General features: G+C 43.1%; 1 protein-coding gene and 1 long non-coding RNA gene across 3 annotated transcripts in view; both read left to right on the forward strand.

Annotated features, from left to right (window-relative positions):
* The first annotated feature begins 1,426 nt into the window (after window positions 1-1,426).
* Window positions 1,427-2,415, forward strand: LOC139536834 (uncharacterized). The gene is made up of 3 exons (XR_011667406.1): window positions 1,427-1,577; window positions 1,701-1,826; window positions 1,912-2,415. It is a non-coding gene; the product is annotated as an uncharacterized lncRNA (long non-coding RNA).
* A 10,559-nt stretch (window positions 2,416-12,974) lies between these two features.
* The window catches only part of LOC139552509 (unconventional myosin-Vb-like), an 83,970-nt gene continuing 73,155 nt past the window's right edge, over window positions 12,975-23,789 (forward strand). For both annotated transcript variants that reach the window (XM_071364351.1, XM_071364433.1), the window contains exon 1: window positions 12,975-13,220. In XM_071364351.1, the coding sequence (XP_071220452.1) occupies window positions 13,143-13,220 (78 nt within the window). In that variant the 5' untranslated portion in view covers window positions 12,975-13,142. The remainder of the gene's footprint in view (window positions 13,221-23,789) is intronic.

Consider the following 23,789-nt stretch of genomic DNA (forward strand, 5'->3'; position numbering starts at 1 on the left):
CCCGTGTTCAGTGGGGCTGGGATAGGCAGCAGTACAATATGCTGTTAATGGTTTGTAAAGTACAGCTGAACCACAGTGGACACATATGCATGGTGAGTTACAGTAGGACACCTACAGTAGAATGGTTCACCCATTCACAAAGTCTGAACAATAGAGTTATTAACTAGGCATTACTAATGCCACACCCATTTACACTCTATTCACAGAGGAGATTTTCTGGCATAAATCTTACGTCAGTAGTTTTACGTGACCTAGCACCTGCCCAGACATACAAAGTGCAGGTGCTTTGTGGATTAAAACAGAACTTCTGGAAATGGAGCGACTGGAGTAGAGATAGTACCTTCCAAACCACGGAGGACAGTGAGTATCAAATCCCTATGCAACTACATACACACACCTTTTCAAATAAGAGTAAAAAGGGAGACAGATTACACACACACAGTGTGTGTAAAGATTTCAGTGTGCATTTTATTTGAATACATACAGTTCACAATTTTTATGTCATTGTGTGTGTTTTTTTGTCCCAGTTCCTGAAGCGTTAGATATATACTATACTATGGAAAGTATGTTTTGAAGATTGTGTGCACACGATATGTGCTATTGGTCATACAGCACATTAGAGGACTGGGCTGATAATCAAGATTTTAATTAGACATAACATTAAACAGTTTGTGATATTCATTCTTCCTCTTTAGCCCCTTACAGTGAAATAGAGTCATGGGCAGATCAAGGACTATGAGGTGACCTGGGGTAGGCAGAAGACCATTGTCCATCCACCTCAGCATTATTTTCTCCTCGGTGATCAATTTACCAATGAGGGACATAGTCACAGTTACAGCCCAAAACTCTGCTGGCAGCTCGATCGTCACTATTCCCAGGCTCCCTCACAGAATGAAAAGCTCCATGAAAATTGTTGGCCGTGATGGTGGGTTTGACCTATCCTGGTCCGCTAGCCCCAATGCTAGCTGTGGCTACATGGTGGACTGGTGTCCCACATACATTGAATGCAGACTGGAGTGGAAGAAGGTACCACCTGGTATTACCAAGGCCAGAATCCAATCAGGTAAGAAGGCACATCTTTGATGAACCTTAGTAAGGGGGTGGTGTGTTGAAAATGCTCAAACAGCATGTCACAAGTTAAGTTTGGTTTGTGAAAAATGTGTAAACCTTCTTTCCCTCGTCCCGGTTTCTCAATCCCAGATAGCTTTAAAGAGAGGGTGAGATACACACTCCATCTATGCCTGTACTCCACGGGTCCCAGAGCTACTGGAGAACAGGGATGGCTTTGTGAAAGAGTTAGGTAAGGATCCACTCTTCTGACTTAATAATTCAATCCAGAATTCTTCATTCACTTTCCTTTTGCTATAGTATTTGACCCATCCCTCTCCATCTTTGCTCATTATTTCCAAATGGACAGGTTCAGGGTTTGGCTGCAGAACAGCATGGTTCAGACACAGTTCTGATCTCCTGGACTGGTATTCCCCCTGAGAATCAGACTGCGTTCATTTGTGGTTACATCATATAATACTCTGATACCTCCCATCCTTCCAGCATGAGAGCTTTCAATGTCACTACAGGTATGATGACACACATACCCAGAGAGAGGATGTATGGTATTCAATAACAAATTGAATACATTAAAACATATCTTGTTATGCTTTCTTTTTTTAAACTTTTTTTTTGTCTGCTCTGATGGCCAGATGAGGCTGAGGCTAAGAACCTGACAGGCCTACCTATCAGCCCCTACAGATTCATAGTGAAGGCCCTCACATCAGTAGGGGATGGCGGAGAGTCTTCACCAGTCTTTGTCCAAATGGTCCCGCAGAGTATGTCCTGACCTATTCAAGTGATGTGTATTTTGTATTGCTGCTGCTTTGTAAAAAGCTGGAACTTTCTGACTCCATTCCACAGCTGATCAGTAGATCACAGCGATCGTCATTTCCCTGAGTTCGGCTGCCTGTCTCCTCACGCTGGTCACGATCTTATGCTTCAGAAACTGGAAATGGTAGGAACGTGTTTACTGTCATGTTGTCAAATGCTGTTACAAAGACAGCTCCAACTCCATTGGTGGCTGTTTTTCAGGACCTGTCCATTTTACTGTTTTATCAACTATTTATATTATTGTGTCAACAATGTGAAAGAGAATCTGTATCCTACAATTCCAAAGCAAGTGTGGAAGGCGGAATGGTTGACACCACCGGTAGGTCCTCAGTCCCACTCCATCTTATTTTTGCATATACAGTGCATTCGGGGTTCCCGAGTGGCGCAGTGGTCTAAGGCACTGTATCTCAGTGCGAGAGGCGTCACTACTGGTGACGCCCCCTGGTTCGATTCCAGGCTGTATCACAACCGGACGTGATTGGGAGTCCCATAGGGCGGCGCACAATTGGCCCAGCTTTGTACGGGTTAGGGTTTGACTGGAGTAGGCCGTCATTGTAAATAAGAATTTGTTCTTAACTGACTTGCCTAGTTAAATAAAGGTTACATTCAAAAAGTATTCAGACCCCTTCAGACCCCTTCCGTTACAGCCTTATTCTAAAATGGATTCTTCACACAATAACCCATAATGACAAAGTAAAAACAGGTTTTTAGAAATGTTTGCTAATTTATAAAAAATTCTAACTGAAATATCACATTTACATAACTATTCAGACTCTTTACTCAGTACTTTGTTGAAGCACCTTTGACCACGATTACAGCCTCGAGTCTTCTTGTGTCACGACTGTGGCGTTCTGCAGTGACTTAAATTGGGACATGTTTAACAACCCGGCCGTCTTACAATCGAACCTAGATGCCCTCAATCTCACACAAATTATCAAGGAACCTACCAGGTACAACGCTAAATCCGTAACCATGGGCACCTTCTTAGATATCATCCTGACCAACTTGCCCTCTAAATGCACCTCTGCTGTCTTCAACCAGGATCTCAGAGATAACTGCCTCATTGCCTGCGTGCGTAATGGGTCCGCGGTCAAACGACCACCCATCATCACTGTCAAACGCTCCCTAAAACACTTCAGCGAGCAGGCCTTATCGACCTGGCCCGAGTATCCAGGAAGGATATTGACCTCATCCCATCAGTAGAGGATGCCTGGTTGCTCTTCAAAGTGCTTTCCTCACCATCTTAAATAAGCATGCCCCAAATAAAAAATGTAGAACTAAGAACAGATATAGTCCTTGGTTCACCCCAGACTTGACTGCCCTTGACCAGCACAAAAACATCCTGTGGCGTTCTGCATTAGCATCGAATAGCCCCCGCGATATACAACTTTTCAGGGAAGTCAGGAACCAATATACTCAGTCAGTTAGGAAAGCTAAGGCTAGCTTTTTCAAACAGAAATTTGCTTCCCGTAGCACTAATTCCAAAAAGTTTTGGGACACTGTAAAGTCTATGGAGAATAAGAGCACCTTCTCCCAGATGCCCACTGCACTGACCATAGGAAATACTGTCACCACCGATAAATCCACGATAATCGATCATTTCAATAAGCATTTTTTTTTTTTACGGCTGGCCATGTTTTCCACCTGGCTACCCCTACCCCGGCCAACATCTCAGCACCCGCTGCAGCAACTTTCTCAAGCCCCCCTCCCTCCGCTTCTCCTTCACCCAAATCCAGACAGCTGATGTTCTGAAAGAGATGCAATTTCTGGATCCCTACAAATCAGCTGGGCTAGACAATCTGGACCCTCTCTTTCTAAAACTACCCGCCGAAACCCCTATTACTAGCCTATTCAACCTCTCTTTCGTATTGTCTGATATCCCCAAAGATTGGAAAGCTGCCGCGGTCTTCAAAGGGGGTGACACCCTAGACCCAAACTGTTATAGACCTATATCCATCCTGCCCTTCTAAAATCAGATCACTGACCATTTCGAATCCAACCGTACCTTCTCCACTATGCAATCTGGTTTCCGAGCTGGTCATGGGTGCACCTCAACCACGCTCAAGGTCCTAAACGATATCATAACCGCCATCGATAAATGACAGTACTGTGCAGCCGTCTTCATTGACCTGGCCAAATGACTGCCTCGCCTGATTCACCAACTACTTCGCAGACAGAGTTCAGTGTGTCAAATCAGAGGGCCTGTTGTCCGGACCTCTGGCAGTCTCTATGGGGGTGCCACAGGGTTCAATTCTCGGGCCAACTCTTTTCTCTGTATATATCAAGGATGTCGCTCTTGCTGCTGGTGATTCTCTGATCCACCTCTACGCAGACGACACCATTCTGTATACATCTGTCCCTTATTTGGACACTGTGCTAACAAACCTCCAAATGAGCTCCAATGCCATACAACACTCCTCCCGTGGCCTCCAACTGCTTTTAAAAGTGCATGCTCTTCAACAGATTGCTGCCCGCACCCTCCCGCCCGACTAGCATCACTACTCTGGACGGTTCTGACCTAGAATATGTGGACAACTACAAATACCTAGGTGTCTGGTTAGACTGTAAACTCTCCATGCAGACTCACATTAAGCATCTCCAATCCAAATTTAAATCTAGAATCGGCTTCCTATCGCAACAAAGCCTCCTTCGCTCATGCTGCCAAACATACCCTCGTAAAACTGACCATCCTACCGATCCTTGACTTCGGCGATGTCATTTACAAAATAGCCCCCAACACTCTACTCAGACTACATCCAGTTTGCTATCACAGTACCATCCGTTTTGTCACCAAAGCCCCATATACTACCCACCACTGCGACCTGTATGCTCTCGTTGGCTGTCCCTCACTACATATCCGTCGCCAAACCCACTGGCTCCAGGTCATCTATAAGTCTTTGCTAGGTAAAGCCACACCTTATCTCAGCACACTGGTCACCATAGCAACACCCACCCGTAGCACACGCTCCAGCAGGTATATTGCACTGGTCATCCCCAAAGCCAACACTTCCTTTGGCTGCCTTTCCTTCCAGTTTTCTGCTGCCAATGACTGGAACAAATTGAAAAAAATCACTGAAGCTGGAGTCTTGTATCTCCCTCTCTAACTTTAAGCATCAGCTGTCAGAGCAGCTTACCGATCACTGCACCTGTACACAGCCAATCTGTAAATAGCACACCCAACTACCTCATCCCCATATTATTACTTACCCTCTTGCTCTTTTGCACCCCAGTATCTCTTCTTGCACATCATCATCTGCACATCTATCACTCCAGTATTAATGCTAAATTGCAATTATTTCGCTTCTATGGCCTATTTATTGTCTACCTACTCTTCTGCATTTGCACACACTGTACATAGATTTTTCTGATTTTCTTTTCTGTTGTGATTTTGACTGTACGTTTGTTTTATGTGTAACTGTGTTGTTGTTTTTGTCGTTGTTTTTGTCGCACTGTTTTGCTTTATCTTGGCCAGGTCGCAGTTGTATATGAGAACTTGTTCTCAACTGGCCTAACTGGTTAAATGAAAATAAAAAAAATAAAAAATATTGTTGCGTTTACATTTTGGTTCAGTATAGAACCCTGCACTAGAAAGCAGTTCTTGCTGCAGTTATATCCTGATTAGTGTTGCAAAATTCCGGTAACTTTCCCCCCTGGTTTTCCAAAAATCCTGGTTGGAGGATTCTTGGATTTTTTCCTTATTTCCTCTTAATTCCAGGAATCTTCCAACCAGGATTTCCTGGAAAACCAGGGGATTTTGGGAAAGTTAACGGAATTTTGCAACCCTGTCTTTCTTTACCTGTTTTCCAGGAGGACCATGGCTGCCAAATCCTCTATGTGTATCATTGTCATCACAGTGAGATTGATATAGTGCTTGACCCAGTGCAGTCTGGTGAAGCTGCACCAGAGAATGATGCTGGAAACTAGATAGAGGAGGGTGCCATATCCAGCATATACTCAGATGTCCCAGCTCCTCATGTATACTACAACCAGCGCCTGAGCAAAACCCCCCCAGTACACTCCACCACATCCTCTCCTCACACAACAGGGTCTCCATCCTCTCCAAGCTCTGGCACAGCAATCCAGAACCCCTCATACAACCTAGCAGTACAGACTGTTTTAGATATGATGAGCCGTATATTAACTGTCCCTCCTGTCCAAACCCTGTACCACACAATGCCACATCTTATGTGCCCTGTGAGATATACTTCAGGGGTTTCAGTATCACATAGAAACCAGTTCTCCAGGCAGTCTCATTTCCATCAGCTCCACTCACTTCTTGCTATCAGATTCATGAACTTAGTACATACAGTCAATCCACATTTTTGTTCCAACGAGCACTAACACACCTAAGAGGACAACACGATTTTGATTGGGCCATGATTGCACTGCTCCCTGAAATAAAATGGGCTTATTAAACCAAAAGAATAAACAACTGTACTTCAATTTATTTAAATGCACTTCTCTCTGCTTACTTGATATGTTGCCATTATGTGAAATATTTAGACGACAGAGAAAATGTTTTGATAGGTATTGTACAGCATGAGCAAATGCCTAAGCACTAAGCCTCCAGTAGAGATCTTTCGAGATCAAAGAATCTTCTCCTATCCACTCCTGCAGTATGTTTTGTAGTTTTCATGGTAACATTTTACTTGTTCCATCAACAAATCCGAATGAGACTTCTCATAAAGGTCACTATGAAACAGTTCCAAAACGTTTTCATTTATTTAACTAGGCAAGTCAAATAAGAACAAATTCTTATTTACTATGATGGCTTACCCCGGCCATCATCGGACGACGCTGGGCCAATCGTGCGCCGTCCTATGGGTCTTCCAATCACGGCCGGATGTGATGCAGCCTGGATTCAAACCAGGGACTGCAGTGACCCCTCTTGCACTGAGATGCAGTGCCTTAGACTGCTGCGCCACTTGAGAGCCCAAATGTTTTAGTTAAAGCAAATAACTAGGGCTTGGAGGATTCCTTGGCCAGGTCACTTGTTCAGGAGAAACAGCTGGCCCACATAACCATGATTACTTAACCTCACTACATGTTCCAGAGTGCGATGTCAGTATTTGCCAATGTTAGTCTATGGAGATTGTATGGTCTGTCAGGTTGGATGGGGAGTGTTACTGCACAGCTATTTTCAGGTCTCTCTAGAGATGTTCGATCAGGCTCTGGCTGGGCCACTCAAGGACATTCAGAGACTTGTCCCGAAGCCACTCCTGCATTGTCTTGGCTGTGTGCTTAGGGTCGTTGTCCTGTTGGAAGGTGAACCTTTGCCCAAGTCTGAGGTCCTGAGCGCTCTGGAGCAGGTTTTCATCAAGGAACTCTCTGTACTTTGCTCCGTTCATCTTTGCCTCGATCCTGACCAGTCTCCCAGTCCCTGCCGCTGAAAAACATCCCCACAGCATGATGCTGCCACCACATGCTTCACCACAGGGATGGTGCCAGGTTTCCTCCAGACGTGACGCTTGGCATTCAGGGCAAAGAGTTCAGTCTTGGTTTCATCAGACCAAAGACATTCAGAGACTTGGTCTGAGAGTCCTTCAGGGGCCTTTTGGCAAACTCCAAGTGGGCTGTCATGTGCTTTTTACTGAGGGGTGGCTTCCGTCTGACCACTCTACCATAAAGGCCTGATTGGTGGAGTGCTGCAGAGATGGTTGTCCTTCTGGAAGGTTCTCCCATCTCCACAGAGGAACTTTGGAGCTCTGTAAGAGTAACAATCGGGTTCTTGGTCACCTCCCTGACCAAGACCCTTCTCCCCAGATTGCTCAGTTTGGCCAGGCGGACAGCTCTAGGAAGAGTCTTGGTGGTTCCAAACTTCTTCCATTTAAGAATGATGGAGGCCACTGTGTTCTTGGGGACCTTAAATGTTTTGGTACCCTTCCCCAGATCTATGCCTCGGCACAATCCTGTCACTGAGTTCTACGGACATTTCCTTTGACCTCATGGCTTGGATTTTGCTCTGACATGCACTGTCAACTGTGGGACCTTATACAGACAGGTGTGTGCCTTTCCAAATCATGTCCAATCTATTGAAATTACCACAGTTGGACTCCAATCAAGTTGTAGAAACATCTCAAGGATGATCAATAGAATAGAGTTCAAATTCAATTCTCATAGCAAAGGGTCTGAATACTTATGTAAATAAGGTATTTCTGTTATTTTTTTTAAATAAATTTGCTAAAATGTATAAAAACCTGTTTTCGCTTTGTCATTATGGGGTATGGTGTGTAGATTTATGAGGAAAAACATTTATTTAATCCATTTTAGAATAAGGTTGTAACGTAACAAAATGCAGAAAAAGGGAAGGGTTCTGAATAGTTTCAGAATGCATTGTATTTATTAGTCGTATTGCTTGGGAATAGAAGCTGTTCAAGAGCCTGTTGGTGTCAGACTTGATGCACTGGCACCTCCTGCCATGCGGCAGCAGAGAAAATAGTCTATAGCTTGGGTGGTTGGGGTCTTTGATGATTTTCCGGGCCTTCTTTTCACACCGCCTGATATAGAGGTCCTTGATGGCAGGGAGCTTGGCCCCAGTAATGTACTGGGGCTGTCCGCACAACCCTCTATAGCGCCATGCGATCGAGGGCGGTGCTATTGCCATACCAAGCAGTGATGCAACCAGTAAATATGCTCTCAATGGTAGAGCTGTAGAACCTTTCCAGGATTTGAGGGCCCATGCCTAACTTTTCTAACCTCCTGAGGGGGAAGAAGCACTGTTGTGCCTTCTTCACGACTGAGTGTTTTTGGACCATTTTAAGTCTTTAGTGATTTGGACAGCGAGGAACTTGAAACTGTCTATCTGGTCCACTGCCGCCCCGTCGATGTGGATGGGGGCGTGCTCACCCCCTTGTTTCCTGTAGTCCACGATCATCTCCTTGGTCTTGCTGACATTGAGGGAGCGGTTGTTGCTCTGGCACCACACTGCCAGGTCACTGACCTTCTCCCTGTAGGCTGACTCATCGTCACCGGTGATCAGGCCTACCCCCGTTGTGTCGTCAGCGAACTTGATTATGGTGTTGGAATCGTGTGTGGCCACACAGTCATGGGTGGACAGGGAGTACAGGGCGGCACTAAGCACACACCCTTGCGGGGCCCCTGTGTTAAGAATAAGCATGGTGGAGGTGTTGTTGCCTACCCTCACCACCTGGGTCAGCCTATCAGGAAGTCCAGGATCCAGTTGCAGAGGAAGGGGTTCAGTCCCAGGGTCCTAAGCTTGGTGACGAGCTTAGAGGAGGCAATGGTGTTGAACGCTGAGCTGTAGTCAATCAACAACATTCTCACATAGATATTCCTCTTATCTAGGTGGGTGAGGTCAGTGTGGAGAGAAATTGAGATTGCGTCATCTATGGATCTGTTGGGGCGGTATGCAAATTGGAGTGGGTCTAGGGTGGCTGGGATGGTGGAGTTAATGTGTGCCATAACCAGCCTCTCAAAGCACTTCATGATTACAGAAGTGAGCTGTACAGGGCGGTAGTCATTGTGGCATGATGTCTTAGAGGTCTTGGGGACAGGGAAGGTTGTGGTCATCTTAAAACGTGGGGATTACAGACTGGGACAAGGAGAGGTTGAAAATGATCGTGAATATGCCTGCCAGCTGTTCTGTGCATGCTCTGAGAATGTGCCCTGGAATGTGGTATCATGGTGTGTGTGTTTGTGCTTTTACCTTAGTGGATCTGAACATGCAGAAACAAGCCCAGCTGGCCAGGGAGAGAGTAGAGCTGAACAAACTGCTGGATGAGGAAGAGAAAAATATTCTGACAGTTGTCCTCACAGCAATACACATACAATTTTTTTCTCTATATATCTAACCCTCTTTTATACACAGCTAAAGTCTTCCCAATCAATACATACCTCTGCTTTTCTTTCCCGGTCTGAGACGGGGCTGTCAGGAGTTCCAAGCAGACCTGCTGGCCCAGCAGCAGTTGAGTGATGAGGGAAGGGTTCAGACAGAGCAGGAGCACCAGCAGGGCCTGTCTACCAGGAGCACCAGCAGGGCCTGGTCTACCAGGAGCAGTACAACAGGAAGATGCAGGAGATCTTCCCCATGCTTACTTGGAGCAACCTGTGAAGTAAAGCAAATGCATTTATGGCCTGGCTCGGCAGCGAACACATACTCAGATACACATCTCATGCACACACACCATTCATTACTCAGCTAAAGTACACAAACACTTATCTCTAACTATCACACACCCACATGCACACACACCTAACCCTGTTTAACGATGTCTAACCTCATAAAAACACATCTCTGGCAAACGCGTTACGCTGTAATCCTCTTAAGATAAATTAGCTGTCCATGTTTCTCTGAAAATGGTATAGTGATATAAAATGCAAATAAAATACGTTTTCTCATGATGCTTACTCATGAGTTCAGGAAATAAACGTTCTACTTTGCTCATTGGCAGATTGCTATTGCATTCATTGATGGAGGATTTGCCCAGGAATTAAGCTGTTTATATTTTGTGCAGTAACTAGAGCTGTAAATAAAAAATGTCAATGTTAAATTTTAGAAACTCCTATTTGAGCACATTGTTGGAATATTAAATTTACCTATTTAAGGATAAATCAATTTGCAATTGCATAATCATAAAAATTAGATTTTTGTCACATGCGCCGAATACAACAGGTAGACCTTACTTACGCTTACTTACAAGCCCTTAACCAACAATGCCGTTTTAAGAGAATAGAGTTAAGAAAATGTTTACTAAATAAACTAAAGTAAAGAAAAGTAACACAATAAAATAACAATAAAGAGGCTATATACAGGGGATACCGGCACCGAGTTGATGTGCGGGGTTATATTACTGTGGAGTTGGAGGCCTGCCTGCATGTACATGAATAAAGGAGTGTCTGTCTGGATTTCATTGTACTGTAATGTAATCTCACGTGATGATGGCAAGCAAAACATTGTTGGGTAATACAGGGATAAAGTGTGTGAAATACATTGTGTCATGAGCTTAAGTGCTCTTGTATTTAATTAAGTTGCATTCTCTGGATATATCAACAGCGAGTGAAAGCAGAGAAAGAAAGACAATCTTGTAGAGTGTGTGTGTGAGATATTTAAGATAATGCATGTGCTAATACAGTGCATTCAGAAAGTATTCAGACCCTTTCCCTTTTTCCACAATTTGTTATGTTACAGACTTATTTTAAAATGGATTAAATCGTTTTTTCCCCCCCTCATCAATCTACACACAATACCCCATAATGCAAATTTATCAAAAATAAAAAATGGAAATATCACATTTACATAAGAATTCGGACCCTTCACTCAGTACTTTGTTGAAGCACCTTTGGCAGCGATTATAGCCTCAAGTCTTATTAGGTATGACGCTACAAGCTTGGCACACCTGTATTTGGGGAGTTTCTCCCATTATTCTCTGCAGATCCTCTCAAGCTCTGTCAAGTTGGATGGGGAGCGTTGCTGCACAGTTATTTTCAGGTCTCTCCAGATATGTTCAATCAGGTTCAAGTCCGGGCTCTGGCTGAGCCACTCAAGGACATTAAGGGACTTGTCCAGAAGCCATTCCTGTGTTGTCTTGGCTGTGTGCTTAGGGTCGTTGTCCTGTTGGAAGGGGAACCTTTGCCCCAGTTTTCATCAAGGATCTCTCTGTACTTTTCTCCGTTCATCTTTCCCTCAATCCTGACAGGTCTCCCAGTCTATGCCGCTGAAAAACAACCCCACAGCATGATGGTGCCACCACCATGCTTCACTGTAGGGATGGTGCCAGGATTCCTCCAGACGTGACGCTTGCCATTCAGGCCAAACAGTTCAATCTTAGTTTCATCAGACCAGAGAATCTTGTTTCTCATGGTCTGAGTCCTTTAGGTGCCTTTTGGCAAACTCCAAGTGGGCTGTCATGGGTCTTTTACTGAGGAGTGACTTCTGTCTGGCCACTCTATCATAAAGGCCTGATTGGTGGAGTGCTGCAGAGATGGTTGCCCTTCTGGAAGGTTCTCCCATCTCCACAGAGGAACTCTAGAGCTCTGTCAGAGTGACTATCTGGTTCTTGCTCACCTCCCTGACCAATGCCCTTCTCCCCAGTTTGGCCAGGCTGAACATGAGCTCAATTTCAAGTCTCATAGCAAAGGGTCTGAATAGTTAGGTAAATAAAGTATTTCAGTTTTTTTCATACATTTGCAAAAATGTCTAATTATGGGGTATTGTGTGTTGATTGATGAGCATTTTCATTTATTTAATCAATTTTAGAATAAGGCTGTAACGTAACAAAATGTGGAAAAAGTCAAGGGGTCTGATGTGCCAGTACTTAGCATGTTAATTAAGGTGTGAAACAGTGGTGCCAGAAATAAGAATTGGACTAAAAGCTTATTGTATCACCCAACTAGACTGACTGAATTTTAGTGCCATACTGCCATTGAGGCTATTGTTATGCTTAGACTCATCACATGACACATACCTTTTATGAAATACCAGTAGGCAGTTGAGCAGATGATAGGACTTCAGCGGTCAGTCTGACCTATCAGAACATGCTGTTAGTGGCATGATCAGGAAACACCCTTTCAAAGCATTGAGTCATACTAATTATCAGTGACGTTTCCCAAAGCAACCCATGGTGTTAGCCCCAACATTAGGATCACCTGCTGTTGATGTGGAACGAGTTTTGTATACACACCTCTCCAAATGGATTGATGTGGAAAACATTTCACAAGTACTGACTGAGTAATATCTATCCATCTTGGTAACTAACTGTTTTAGGCCTATTTCATAATAACACAAACCCTTGTCCTTATAAGTACGAGTTATGTATACTAGTTCCATATGAACTTCAGTAGAATGCATACAAATTGTAGAACGTAAAAAAAATATATGTATTCCGGTACAAGACCTGGACTGAATTTTTGGAAACCACATTGACAAATAACACGTTTTCCTTTTGACCTGTTCCATCTGTGATCGTATCTGTTCTCTTTAATGATTTTGATGGGTGGAATGTATTTTGTCTAATTCCATATAGCAGCTTGGCAGGTGAAGCCAGTCAACACCCCACCCCATACCTGCAGAAGGAGTGGTTTGGGAGTGGAGGAGTCATGGCCTGCTATTGGAACAGAGTGTTTTGTTCTGTCTTCTGCTCAGGCAGGCTTGAAATATTGCTCAAGCGAAGCTTCAACTCCCAGATAGCCTACTGGCAAGAATGTATTGAGACCAGTATGATCTGGAACATGGAATAATCACAGCTAACTCTGAATCGAGTAGCAGAATCTTCTAGTACATATCTAAGGAATATAACACCATCATGAAAAGGCAACAGAAAGAACCTAACACCATAGCGAAAAAACAAGAGGAGAAGATTGACTATGAAGTTTACTGCCAGGTAACATACTGCTTTAGACCTACGTTACATGTTGTATTTTGTGATGTTGTTGATCATAGTGGGACTAAATGCGGAAGAGGAGGTATCAATTATGCTGTGTTTTATAAAGTCTAATGTCCCCAAATGTGTGTAATCTTTCAACGGTCACCAATATCAAAGTTCAAGCATTACATTTTCATAGGCTTCAGGAATCAGCCTAGTTCAAGTCACATATTGTACTACAATCAATTAGATAACACTTAGGACTTGTCAATGCTAGCCTTGAACTAAGTTACTGTCCACTGAGTTCAGGAAATCATAAAAAAGTATTATCCATACCTTGGCTATTCAGGAAATATCTAATTAGATTAAATTATGGCATGAACTAAGGCTATATGAAGATGTTTCATTATTAGTTACCCCTCTCCAACATAACTATAGGCACATCATGTTTATTAAGATTTTGTGGAGGAAAAAGGTTACATTTAATTAAGATCCCCCCCCCCACACACAAATAAAATGTTTCTTGTGTCCCGGTTATCCCCCCACTGGTCTTTCTAATTTAGAATGTCGAATACACTGTAGTGCGCTGATGAGCCAGATGGGGTCTCGTGCGGACTCTGAACGTGCATGAGGCTCTGTAAATTACCAGTCAACATGACTGAGTCCATGGGTATAACGGCGATTAACTAAAGGGAAGCTATTATTAAACTATTTATAGTGTATGTATTTGCACTTGTAGCCTACATTGGGCTGGGTAGCATACCCATATCAAGTCGTAAATCTTTGGCGTTTTTCATTTTTGAGGAATATGAGGGTGATCAAGCAAAACTGAGTTGTTCGACAACTCATCCAAGGAAGACACCTGCCGTCACCAGGAAAGGGGTCAGAAGTGGCAAACACATTTAGCTCAACTCTGGAATTCGGGAATATGACAATTCTAATTAGATGAAAAAACTTTGAGATTATCAACAATTATGAGATATTATCGTTTATAAATAGTGCGGTGCTTCTCCATGCTCCCGTAGTTTCGGTGATATTGTTGGAGAGTGCTCTTGTTGTTGGACCATGTCCGTAAACGAGTTATATTCAAAGGTGAGTGATTTGTACAATCATTGGTTCTCTATACATTTGTTATCCTATTGCTATAGCTACAGTTTGATTTCTTGTTACATCATTGATACATAATTGTAACATTTTGGGCCATCATATCTATAGTGACAATAGGATTGAATTGTAGAATTCGCCATTGTAGCGAATTCCCCGCTGCGATGTCATGTATTTCAATGCAGGTGAAATGACAAATGTTAAAAAATAAATCGAGCCTCGAGCGCAGTCCCAGTGAGTCTTTGCTCAGATGTGACATTGCAGCTTGTTTGACAGGTGCACGAGCAAGTTTCGTTCTGGTATCGGGCCGTAGTCATTAATCAAACAGGTTTGCACCTAAAACGAGCGTTTCTATTGGACAAATGCAGATCGGTCTCTCCCTGTTTCGTTCCGCATGCTCCCGTTTAAGAAACGTTTAGCAACAGAATTGGCGTAATGAATACGCCCCTGTTGTACTGGCTTGTCTTCTAGCCCTGTGGACTACTGCATGACCTAGTTGTGTCCATAATAGTCAAATAAATATGTTTCAATACTGACAAGTCTTTAGCTAGAATAACTACATTTTATTATTTTATGAATGGAAAAATGAGCTAGCTAAATCATTCATAATCTGTGATTTGATCTCTCAGGCAACAGTGAGTCTTGAACATTGGGATACTTGCAATTTTTGCTGAAGTTGCTTTGTGAAGAAATTGGGTTGTGGTAATCATGAATTATGTGGATATTCTATTTCTGGAGGTAGCATACTGTATGCAGTAACACATTAAACAACACTAGTTATTCAAACATGGGGCCCCCACAGTTGAATGAACATGCAACAATTACTTGAGCTGACACCAATACACAAATGTGGTCCTTTCAGATTCCCACTTTTCACTCCTAGTACTTACCCATTTCATGCATCTTTGGCTATCCTTGATTTTCATTGAGATTGAATGAAGCATCTCCCGATGATATACTCAAAAGCATAGAGCCTTTAGGACAAATGCTGACCGAAAACTGCTGATACCCTTTGTGGAATTTGTGATGTTTACAGTACAGACAATAGATATGCTACCGGCATGCTCTTTGACTTTGATTGATGTGTTTAAAATAAGTATTATGAATATTATGCCTAAGCAAAGAAATTGTATTTTGTTACCATTGTTATTATAATTCCTTGTGGTGTAGGCCTATGCATTGATTAACCTAGGATATTTGTGTGCAGCATCACCGGAATTACTCGTTTCAGGAAGAAACCTAGCCAAATTGTTGAAAAAGAGATGTCTTTGAAGTTATTGGATTGAGAAGAACAGAATCAGGTTACATACATTATTTGTCACTAATCCTCTAGTCTACATGACTCAAAATCCAGTTCCACATTCCACTGCAGAAATTACAAAAATAGCTGTTGTTTTCTTTAGAACTCTTTAGAAACGTTTTACTTGTTGAGGAAATGGCTTTTTCAGTTAAGTCTATTGTCTAAACATGCAGGTTACACCTTTTCCTCAATATTGTTCTACTTATGTAGTAGTTACTTCCAATGTTCCTTCTCTGGGACATTGGAAGTAGTTAACACTATCTACGTTTCCCTTTACCGTGGGAATTGTGATCGAATCAACGCAATATTAGCCATTTTCAATGCAACATACCAAAACAAAACGATTTATGCAAGATATTTTCTTGTAGGCAGAGCGCATTGGAGAAAGATTCTATTGCATTGACAGGCACTACTCAGGCCCATACTCTACACAGACCAGTGCACCATAACCAGTCAGAGCTGCTGTATCCCTATCTGTAAATAGACCATTGCCATATGGATCTGTGCCATTCACTTTGAACTGGACTGTGTTACAACATGAGTGGTCGTGAGTAGATGCGCTTGTTTTGAGATCTAAGTGAGAGCTGCATGTAGCCACGTGCACATTTGTTCATATTCTTTGCTAGTAAGTGAGTTATTAGCCAAGTTAAAGCAAATTTCTAGTTAGCAATGGGGGAGTTGTTGCTTCCTACAAGAGCACAAAATGTGTGCGTCTAGCCATCTTTGAAAAACAAGTCAGATAAAGAGCCTTTTTTATTTCTTAAAGGGGCAGTGTTGTATTTGGAGACGGGCTTGAATAAACTAAGTAGCCAATAAACATGCAGAGGGTAGCATAATTTGTCTGATTCTCTGTAATAATGGTATGGGAAGAATAATTAATTTTATTTTGTAAAGTGGTTTCTTACATCAAACAACAACATGTTCAGTCACCACCTTGTCTGAAGGACAAGTGTACAGGTGAATGTCAATCCCTACTGTACATGTTTGTTTGTTTTTTATCTCATGGAATGTTGGCCTACATTGAACACTACACATTGGCAGCTACTGTAGGCTAAATGATAGAACAGCTATTTCCATGTTAAAATGTTATGGGATGCATTTTCTCCATTGTTTTGTATGGTAAGCCACTCTGATAGGCCTACATTATGATCAAATAACCACAGTAGTACTTGGACACTGTGTTATAACTGTAAGTTAAAGCATAACAGCCTCAGTGTTCAAAGTAAATGCGCACCATGTGCATGAGATGAATGAAATCATACCTTGAATGCAGAACTCAGTGTGTCAGAGTGAGCAATGAGCTGTCGCCCACTCTTAGCTATGATGTGGGTGTGCCCCAAGGGTCAATACTGGGGCCCCTCCTGTTCAGCCTGTACATTAATGATCTGCCTTCTGTCTGTACTGGGTCTGAAGTTGAAATGTATGCAAATTATACAGTGATATATGTGCATGCAAAGAGCAAACAACAAGCTGCACAAGAACTCACTACTGTAATAGCCCAGGTTACAAAGTGGTTCAGTGACTCTTGTTTGCATTTCAATGTGAAAAAAAACATGCATGTTCTTCACAAAGAGGGCAACAGATGCTACTGAGCCAGATGTCTATGTGTCAGGGGAGAAGCTCCAGGTGGTATCTGATTTTAAGTACCTTGGCAACATACTTGATTCCAACCCCTCTTTTAAAAAGCAGGTGAAAAAGGTAATTCAAATAACCAAATTCAACCTAGCTCATTTCCGATTTATACGAAATTGTTTGACTACAGAGGTAGCAAAACTGTACTTCAAATCTATGATACTCCCCCACTTAACATACTGCTTGACTAGTTGGGCCCAAGCTTGCTGTACAACATTAAAACCCATTCAGTCTGTCTACAAACAGGCTCTCAAAGTGCTTGATAGGAAGCCCAATAGCCATCATCACTGTTACATCCTCAGAAAGCATGAGCTCCTGAGTTGGGAAAATCTTGTGCAATACACCGACACATGTCTTGTATTCAAGATCCTAAATGGCCTGGCTCCCCCTCCACTCAGTATTTTTTTTTAAGCAGAAAACCCAAACATATGGCAGCAGATCCACAAGGTCTGCCATGAGAGGTGACTGTATAGTTTCCTTAAGGAAAAGCACTTTTAGTAAATCCGCTTTCTCTGTGAGAGCTTCCCATGTCTGGAATACACTGCCATCAGACACACATAACTGCACCACCTATCACACTTTCACAAATAACATGAAGACATGGCTCAAGGTCAATCAGATTTGTGAACATAATCCCTAGCTGTGTATTGCCGCTTTCTATGTTGTCTGTTGTCTGTAGCTTGTGAGATGTGGAAACACTTTGTTGCTTTTATGGATTTTGTCTTGTTGCTTTTTGTGCTATGTTGCGCTGTCTGTATGCTATGTCTTGCTTGTCCTATATTGCTCTGCATGTGCTCACTGCTCATTGATAGTCTGTATTGTAATTGTTTTTAATAACCTGCCCAGGGACTGCGGTTGAAAATTAGCCGACTGGCTAAAACCAGCACTTTTACTGAAACGTTGATTAATGTGCACTATCCCTGTAAAAATATAATAAACTCAAACTCAAACCAGAAGTGACACAGATTTTTCAGAACTTGAAGTTTGCTCTTAGCTGAAATTGGCTCATTGCTGATTTTTTTTTGAGGGAACATTGGTTACTTCCCTCTCTCTCAAACTGTACTCCGGGACAGACCAGTCAAGCTTTGTCATGTGAATAAATAACTAAACCTTTTGTAAACATTTTCCTTTTGTGGATTGGTAGTTAAAATAGGACTGTGACATTGTAAAACACTAAAGATACACCTGTATGCATTGTCATCAGAGTATCTCTCCTCTCTAGTTATTCCTGCTCGGTGCTCTCATCCATGACCCTTTGCCTTGCGGAACATGACATCTCTATGCAATATTCTACCCTGTCTGTATGATATTTTATACGAAGATTCGTCATAATTTTTTCTCGCTGGGCCAGTTCAATGTCAACCAATTGGCAATCCATCTAGCTTTTATGTTTAGTTTTGGTACTAGATTGCAGTACATTAACAGTCCTATATGTGTGTTCTCAAACTGCACTCCTCAGTTAATAACCTATAGTGCTGAGCGATTAACCAAATGTTGGTTATTTTTCAGTTTTTAAACAACTAATTGACCAACGTCGGTTCGATTATTTGAATTCCAAATCAGATCAAGCCCGAACTGTGCGATGTTGTGGTTTCTACCTATTTTAGCACAGAAAATGTGGTAATTAACTACAATGACCATAAACCATTGCACACCTGCTTACTTGTCCGGTCTTGATCTGTGTGGAGCAGACACAGAGACTCTTTTGTCTGTGACTTGCGATGCTTTATCTACTTGAAAATACATGATCTAAGTGATTGGATAGTTGGTATTCAGCAGTCAAAGTATGCCTTATTTACATTGAAGAACTACATTGAAGGCAGCAGCTCTACAGAGATGAGATGGCCTCCCAAGTGGCGCAGTGGTCTGGTTCGAGTCCAGGCTCTGTCGTAGCCGGCCGTGACCGGGAGACCCATGGGGCGGCGCACAATTGGCCCAGCCTCGTTCGGGTTAGGGGAGGGTTTGGCCGGCAGGAATGTTCCTGTCCCAACACACTAGCGACTCCTGTGGCGGGCCGGGCACAATGCATGCTGACATGGTTGCCAGGTGTACAGCGTTTCCTCTGACACATTGGTGCGGCTGGCTTCCGGGTTAAGTGGTTGTTGTGTTATGAAGCAGTGTGGCTTGGCTGGGTTGTGTTTTGGGGGCTTCGCCTCTCCCGAGTCTACGGGAGTTGCAGCGATGGGACGGGACTGTAACTACCAATTGGGGAGAAAAAGAGATGAAATGATGACTTGGAATGAAATCAAATAAAACAAATATTTGATTGAAGTGATGTGAATAAATTATGCTGAATCTCTACGGGATTGGTGTCCCTAAACCGGGACGGTTGTTGCTAGCGTGCGCTAATGTTGTAAATAACCGCCAACTTTACAGGACATGTCTTATATGGGCAGAAAGCTTAAATTCATGTTAATCTAACTGCAGTGTCCAATTTACAGTAGCTGTTACAGTGAAAAAATAGCATACTGCTGTTTGAGGGGAGTGCACAACACTTTTAGCACGGCAACTGGTTTGATACATTCACCTCTGAAGGTACAGTTGAAGTTGGAAGTTTACATACACAAAATACATTTAAACTCAGTTTTTCACAATTCCTGACATTTAATCCTAGTAAATGGGCCTTGAAATACATCCACAGGTACACCTCCAGTTGACTCAAATGATATCAATTGGCCTATCAGAAGCTTCAAAGCCATTACATAATTTTCTGGAATTTTCCAAGCTGTTTAAAGGCACAGTCAACTTAGTGTATGTAAAATTCTGACCCACTGAAATTGTGATACAATGAATTATAAGTTAAATAATCTGTCTGTAAATATTGTTGGAAAAATTACTTGTGTCATGCACAAAGTAGATGTCCTAACCGACTTGCCAAAACTATAGTTTCTTAACAAGAAATTTGTGGAGTGGTTGAAAAACGAGTTTTAATGACTCCAACCTAAGTGTATGTAAACTTCCGACTTCAACTGTAGATCATTTACTTACATTCAGTAATCTTGTTCTGATTTGTCATCCTGAGGGTCCCAGAGTTAAATGTAGCATAGTTGTGTTTGATAAAATGCATTTTTATATTCAAATGTAGGAACTGGGTTCTTCAGTTTGAATCCCTGCTGTCTTTTTGTCATTTAGCAGACGCTTTTATCCAGAGTTGCTTACAGTTGCAAGATGTCGAAAGCTATGAGATAATGCGGTAATGCTGCTCCATACCTTATTTTTTAGACATGCCAGCAGTACTTTCCTGTCATAATTGGTAATAGGGTGGCTGTCAATGAGCCACTTGCTTTCAGAGCCAACTTAGAGACATGCATATTCTAAAGGCTCTTTCATACTCCCACACAGACATTTCATTGTAGACACCAGAAGACAGTGTTTTGGTCCGATTTGTATCGTAGCTGAAGGGAAGTTAACCATAAATGTACAGTAAGCCACACATTAAAGAAGCAGTGGAGAATTTTGCCATGAAGCAGACACTTAAATAATAATTAGTTGGGTACTTACATTTTTCCTATTTCACACATGAACAAATTGGACATTTGTTTTTTTGCATATCCCACTCCCCCTGAGAGGGAGGAGGCAAGATCAGATGGGACCATTCTAGTCAATGAAAGGGCAGATACACATGTGAACAGGCACGCCTTTGATATAAGTGGCCATTCCATTTTTCGTTGACCAAATTCAACACTCTCATTGACCTCCATACAAAAACTCCTTATTTTTTAAATAAGGAAAAACGCCACTTGCTGGAGAAGACAGATTTTGGGCCCTCTCAGGTACTAGTCATTGTGCTGACACACATCATAGCAGGGCGGGACATTAGCAGCACTGGAACGGAAGGATAGAACACTGTAGTTCTATTCTCAGGGTTTTCATCTTACCTGTGTGTGTTTACTTCACCAGTTATAAAGTGTCTTTTAATGAACCCTGAGAATAGTCTGTTCAGGTTAACCTTCTCTCTCTCTACTCACGTCTGATTTTCATTACCAGTTCTCTCATTTACTGCCCTCAGAGTCCAACTTATCCCATAGATAAGATGATTTTCACCTACTGTACTGTTACAAAACACATTCATAATTCACAGAAAAGGCCTAATGAAAACATATTCTTTCAGCAATGAAAGTTTGAGTACAAATTTTTGTCGACAGTCCAAAGGTTAGCCTAGCTGTAATTTAGATTTAAAATAAATAAATCATAAGTGACATGTTTGTAATAATATGATGGCAAAATATCCAGTCTTATATTCGCTGGTGTATTGTGGGGTAAACACACATAAACGGCTATTACGCACCATTTTTATTTTGAGCGAGTGTTTACCCACCTTTTGCAGAAAAATGCATTGAAAGTATAGGTAGCGTTACTTTACTCACCGCGAATGGCAATGAGCGTTTACCAACATATTTATTTTACCACTAGTATGGTTATAGTAGTGCTATAACCTCTCAATCTCATGAGTTTAATCAGTGTTACTGTCAGTGTTGCTGTTGAAGTCCAGGTTGGTTGACTGACATGGATACCGGTAGTATCAAAAAGGCAAATCCATTTTAAAACACTCATTGTTAGACGTTACACAAAAAACATTACTTCATCAGGGTCACAAGGGAAACCGGTAGTGCAACTTTTTCTCAATGTTATTCTCTGCTTCTCCTCCCCCCTATTTCCCTCCTTTCACCCACCTATACAGGTGGAGCCTGCTTCCAGAAACGTACCACCTATCTGGCTGTTGTTTTTAAAGGTTGTTTTATGTCTCTCTTTAGATTATCAGTATTGGTTGGAGAAGGCTGCCTGAATTGATGTGATAACGATAAATAGAACAACACATTTGTAACATTAATGTGCACCAGTTTAAAATGATAATTTCAACTACTACTATTTTGATTGTTGAAGCGGTCAATTGTCCCATTAACAATCACACATATTAGCAAATGTATTTCATTTCAAACTTCACATTTCTCTAGTATAGGCTTCTTATTGTTCTGACCGTAATCAGCAAAATGCCTGCGATAAGTGATCGGTATGGTCAGTGTTTTCCGGTTTATCATGCCGGCTCTACTACTATTGCATCCAGTGTATTATTGACTATTCTCACTGTTATGAATCAGATGTCTGACGTTCAGCTCTGATCTATGGCTATGTGTTAGTTTTTCTGTCTCTTCTGTTCTGCATAGCACAGCATAGCACAGCATAAGGTACCATCCTGACGACAATTCTGTCAGTCCATGGCCATGCGTGAGCGTAAACACACGCACACACTCATTTGAATAATGAAGTTAAAAGACGGATCATCCATGTTTTTAACGTTCTTCGTCGGGCGAAAGAGAGGAGGACCAAGATGCAGCGTGGTGAGTATTCATTTTAATAGAATACTTGAACAAAACAAAAACAAAAAACCAACAAACAAACGATGACGAAACAGTCCCGTAACGTGAGCACAAGTACACATAAAACAGGAACAATAACCCACAACCCACAATACAAAACAGGCTACCTAAATATGGCTCCCAATCAGAGACAACGACAAACACCTGCCTCTGATTGAGAACCATATCAGGCCAAACGCATAGAAATAGACAAACTAGACAAACAACATAGAATGCCCACTCATATCACACCCTGACCAAACAAAACATAGAAACATACAAAACAAACTATGGTCAGGGCGTGACAGTACCCCCCCCCCCCCAAGGTGCGGACTCAGGCCGCAAAACCTAAACCTATAGGGGAGGGTCTGGGTGGGCATCTGTCCGCGGTGGCGGCTCTGGCGCGGGACGTGTACCCCACTCCACCATAGTCATTACACGCTTCAGTGGCCTCTTAGGAGTGGCGACCCTCGCCGCCGACCTTGGACTGGCAACCCTAATAAAGGGCCCCACTGGACTGAGGACCGCGTCTGGACTGAGGACCGCGTCTGGACTGAGGGGCGCCTCTGGACTGAGGGGCAACTCCGGACTGAGGGGCAGCTCCGGACTGAGGGGCAGCTCCGGACTGAGATGCAGCTCCGGACTGGCGGCTTTTGACTGACTGGCGGATCTGGCGGCTCCTGACTGACGGGCGGCTCTGGCGGTTCCTGACTGAAGGGCGGCTCTGGCGGATCCTGACTGACGGGCGGCTCCTGACTGACGGCGGCTCTGGCGGCTCCTGACTGACGGGCGGCTCCTGACAGACGGGCGGCTCAAGCGGTGCTGGACAGACAGGCGGCTCAGGCGGCGCTGGACCGACGGGCGGCGCTGGACAGACGGGCGGCTCAGGCGGCGCTGGACAGACGGGCGGCTCAGGCGGCGCTGGACAGACGGGCGGCTCAGGCGGCGCTGGACAGGAGGGAGACTCAGGCGGCGCTGGACAGGAGGGAGACTCAGGCGGCACTGGACAGGAGGGAGTACCTGTAGAGAGGAAACGGAGAGACAGCCTGGTGCGGGGGGCTGCCACCGGAGGCCTGGTGCGTGGAGGAGGCACCGGATAGACCGGACCGTGGAGGCGCACTACAGGTCTCGAGCACCGAGCTTGCCCAACCCTACCTGGCTGAATGCTCCCCGTAGCCAGGCCAGTGCGGCGAG

The sequence above is a fragment of the Salvelinus alpinus genome, chromosome 1 (assembly GCF_045679555.1).
Source record: "Salvelinus alpinus chromosome 1, SLU_Salpinus.1, whole genome shotgun sequence".
In the NCBI taxonomy this organism is placed as follows: Eukaryota; Metazoa; Chordata; class Actinopteri; order Salmoniformes; family Salmonidae; genus Salvelinus; species Salvelinus alpinus.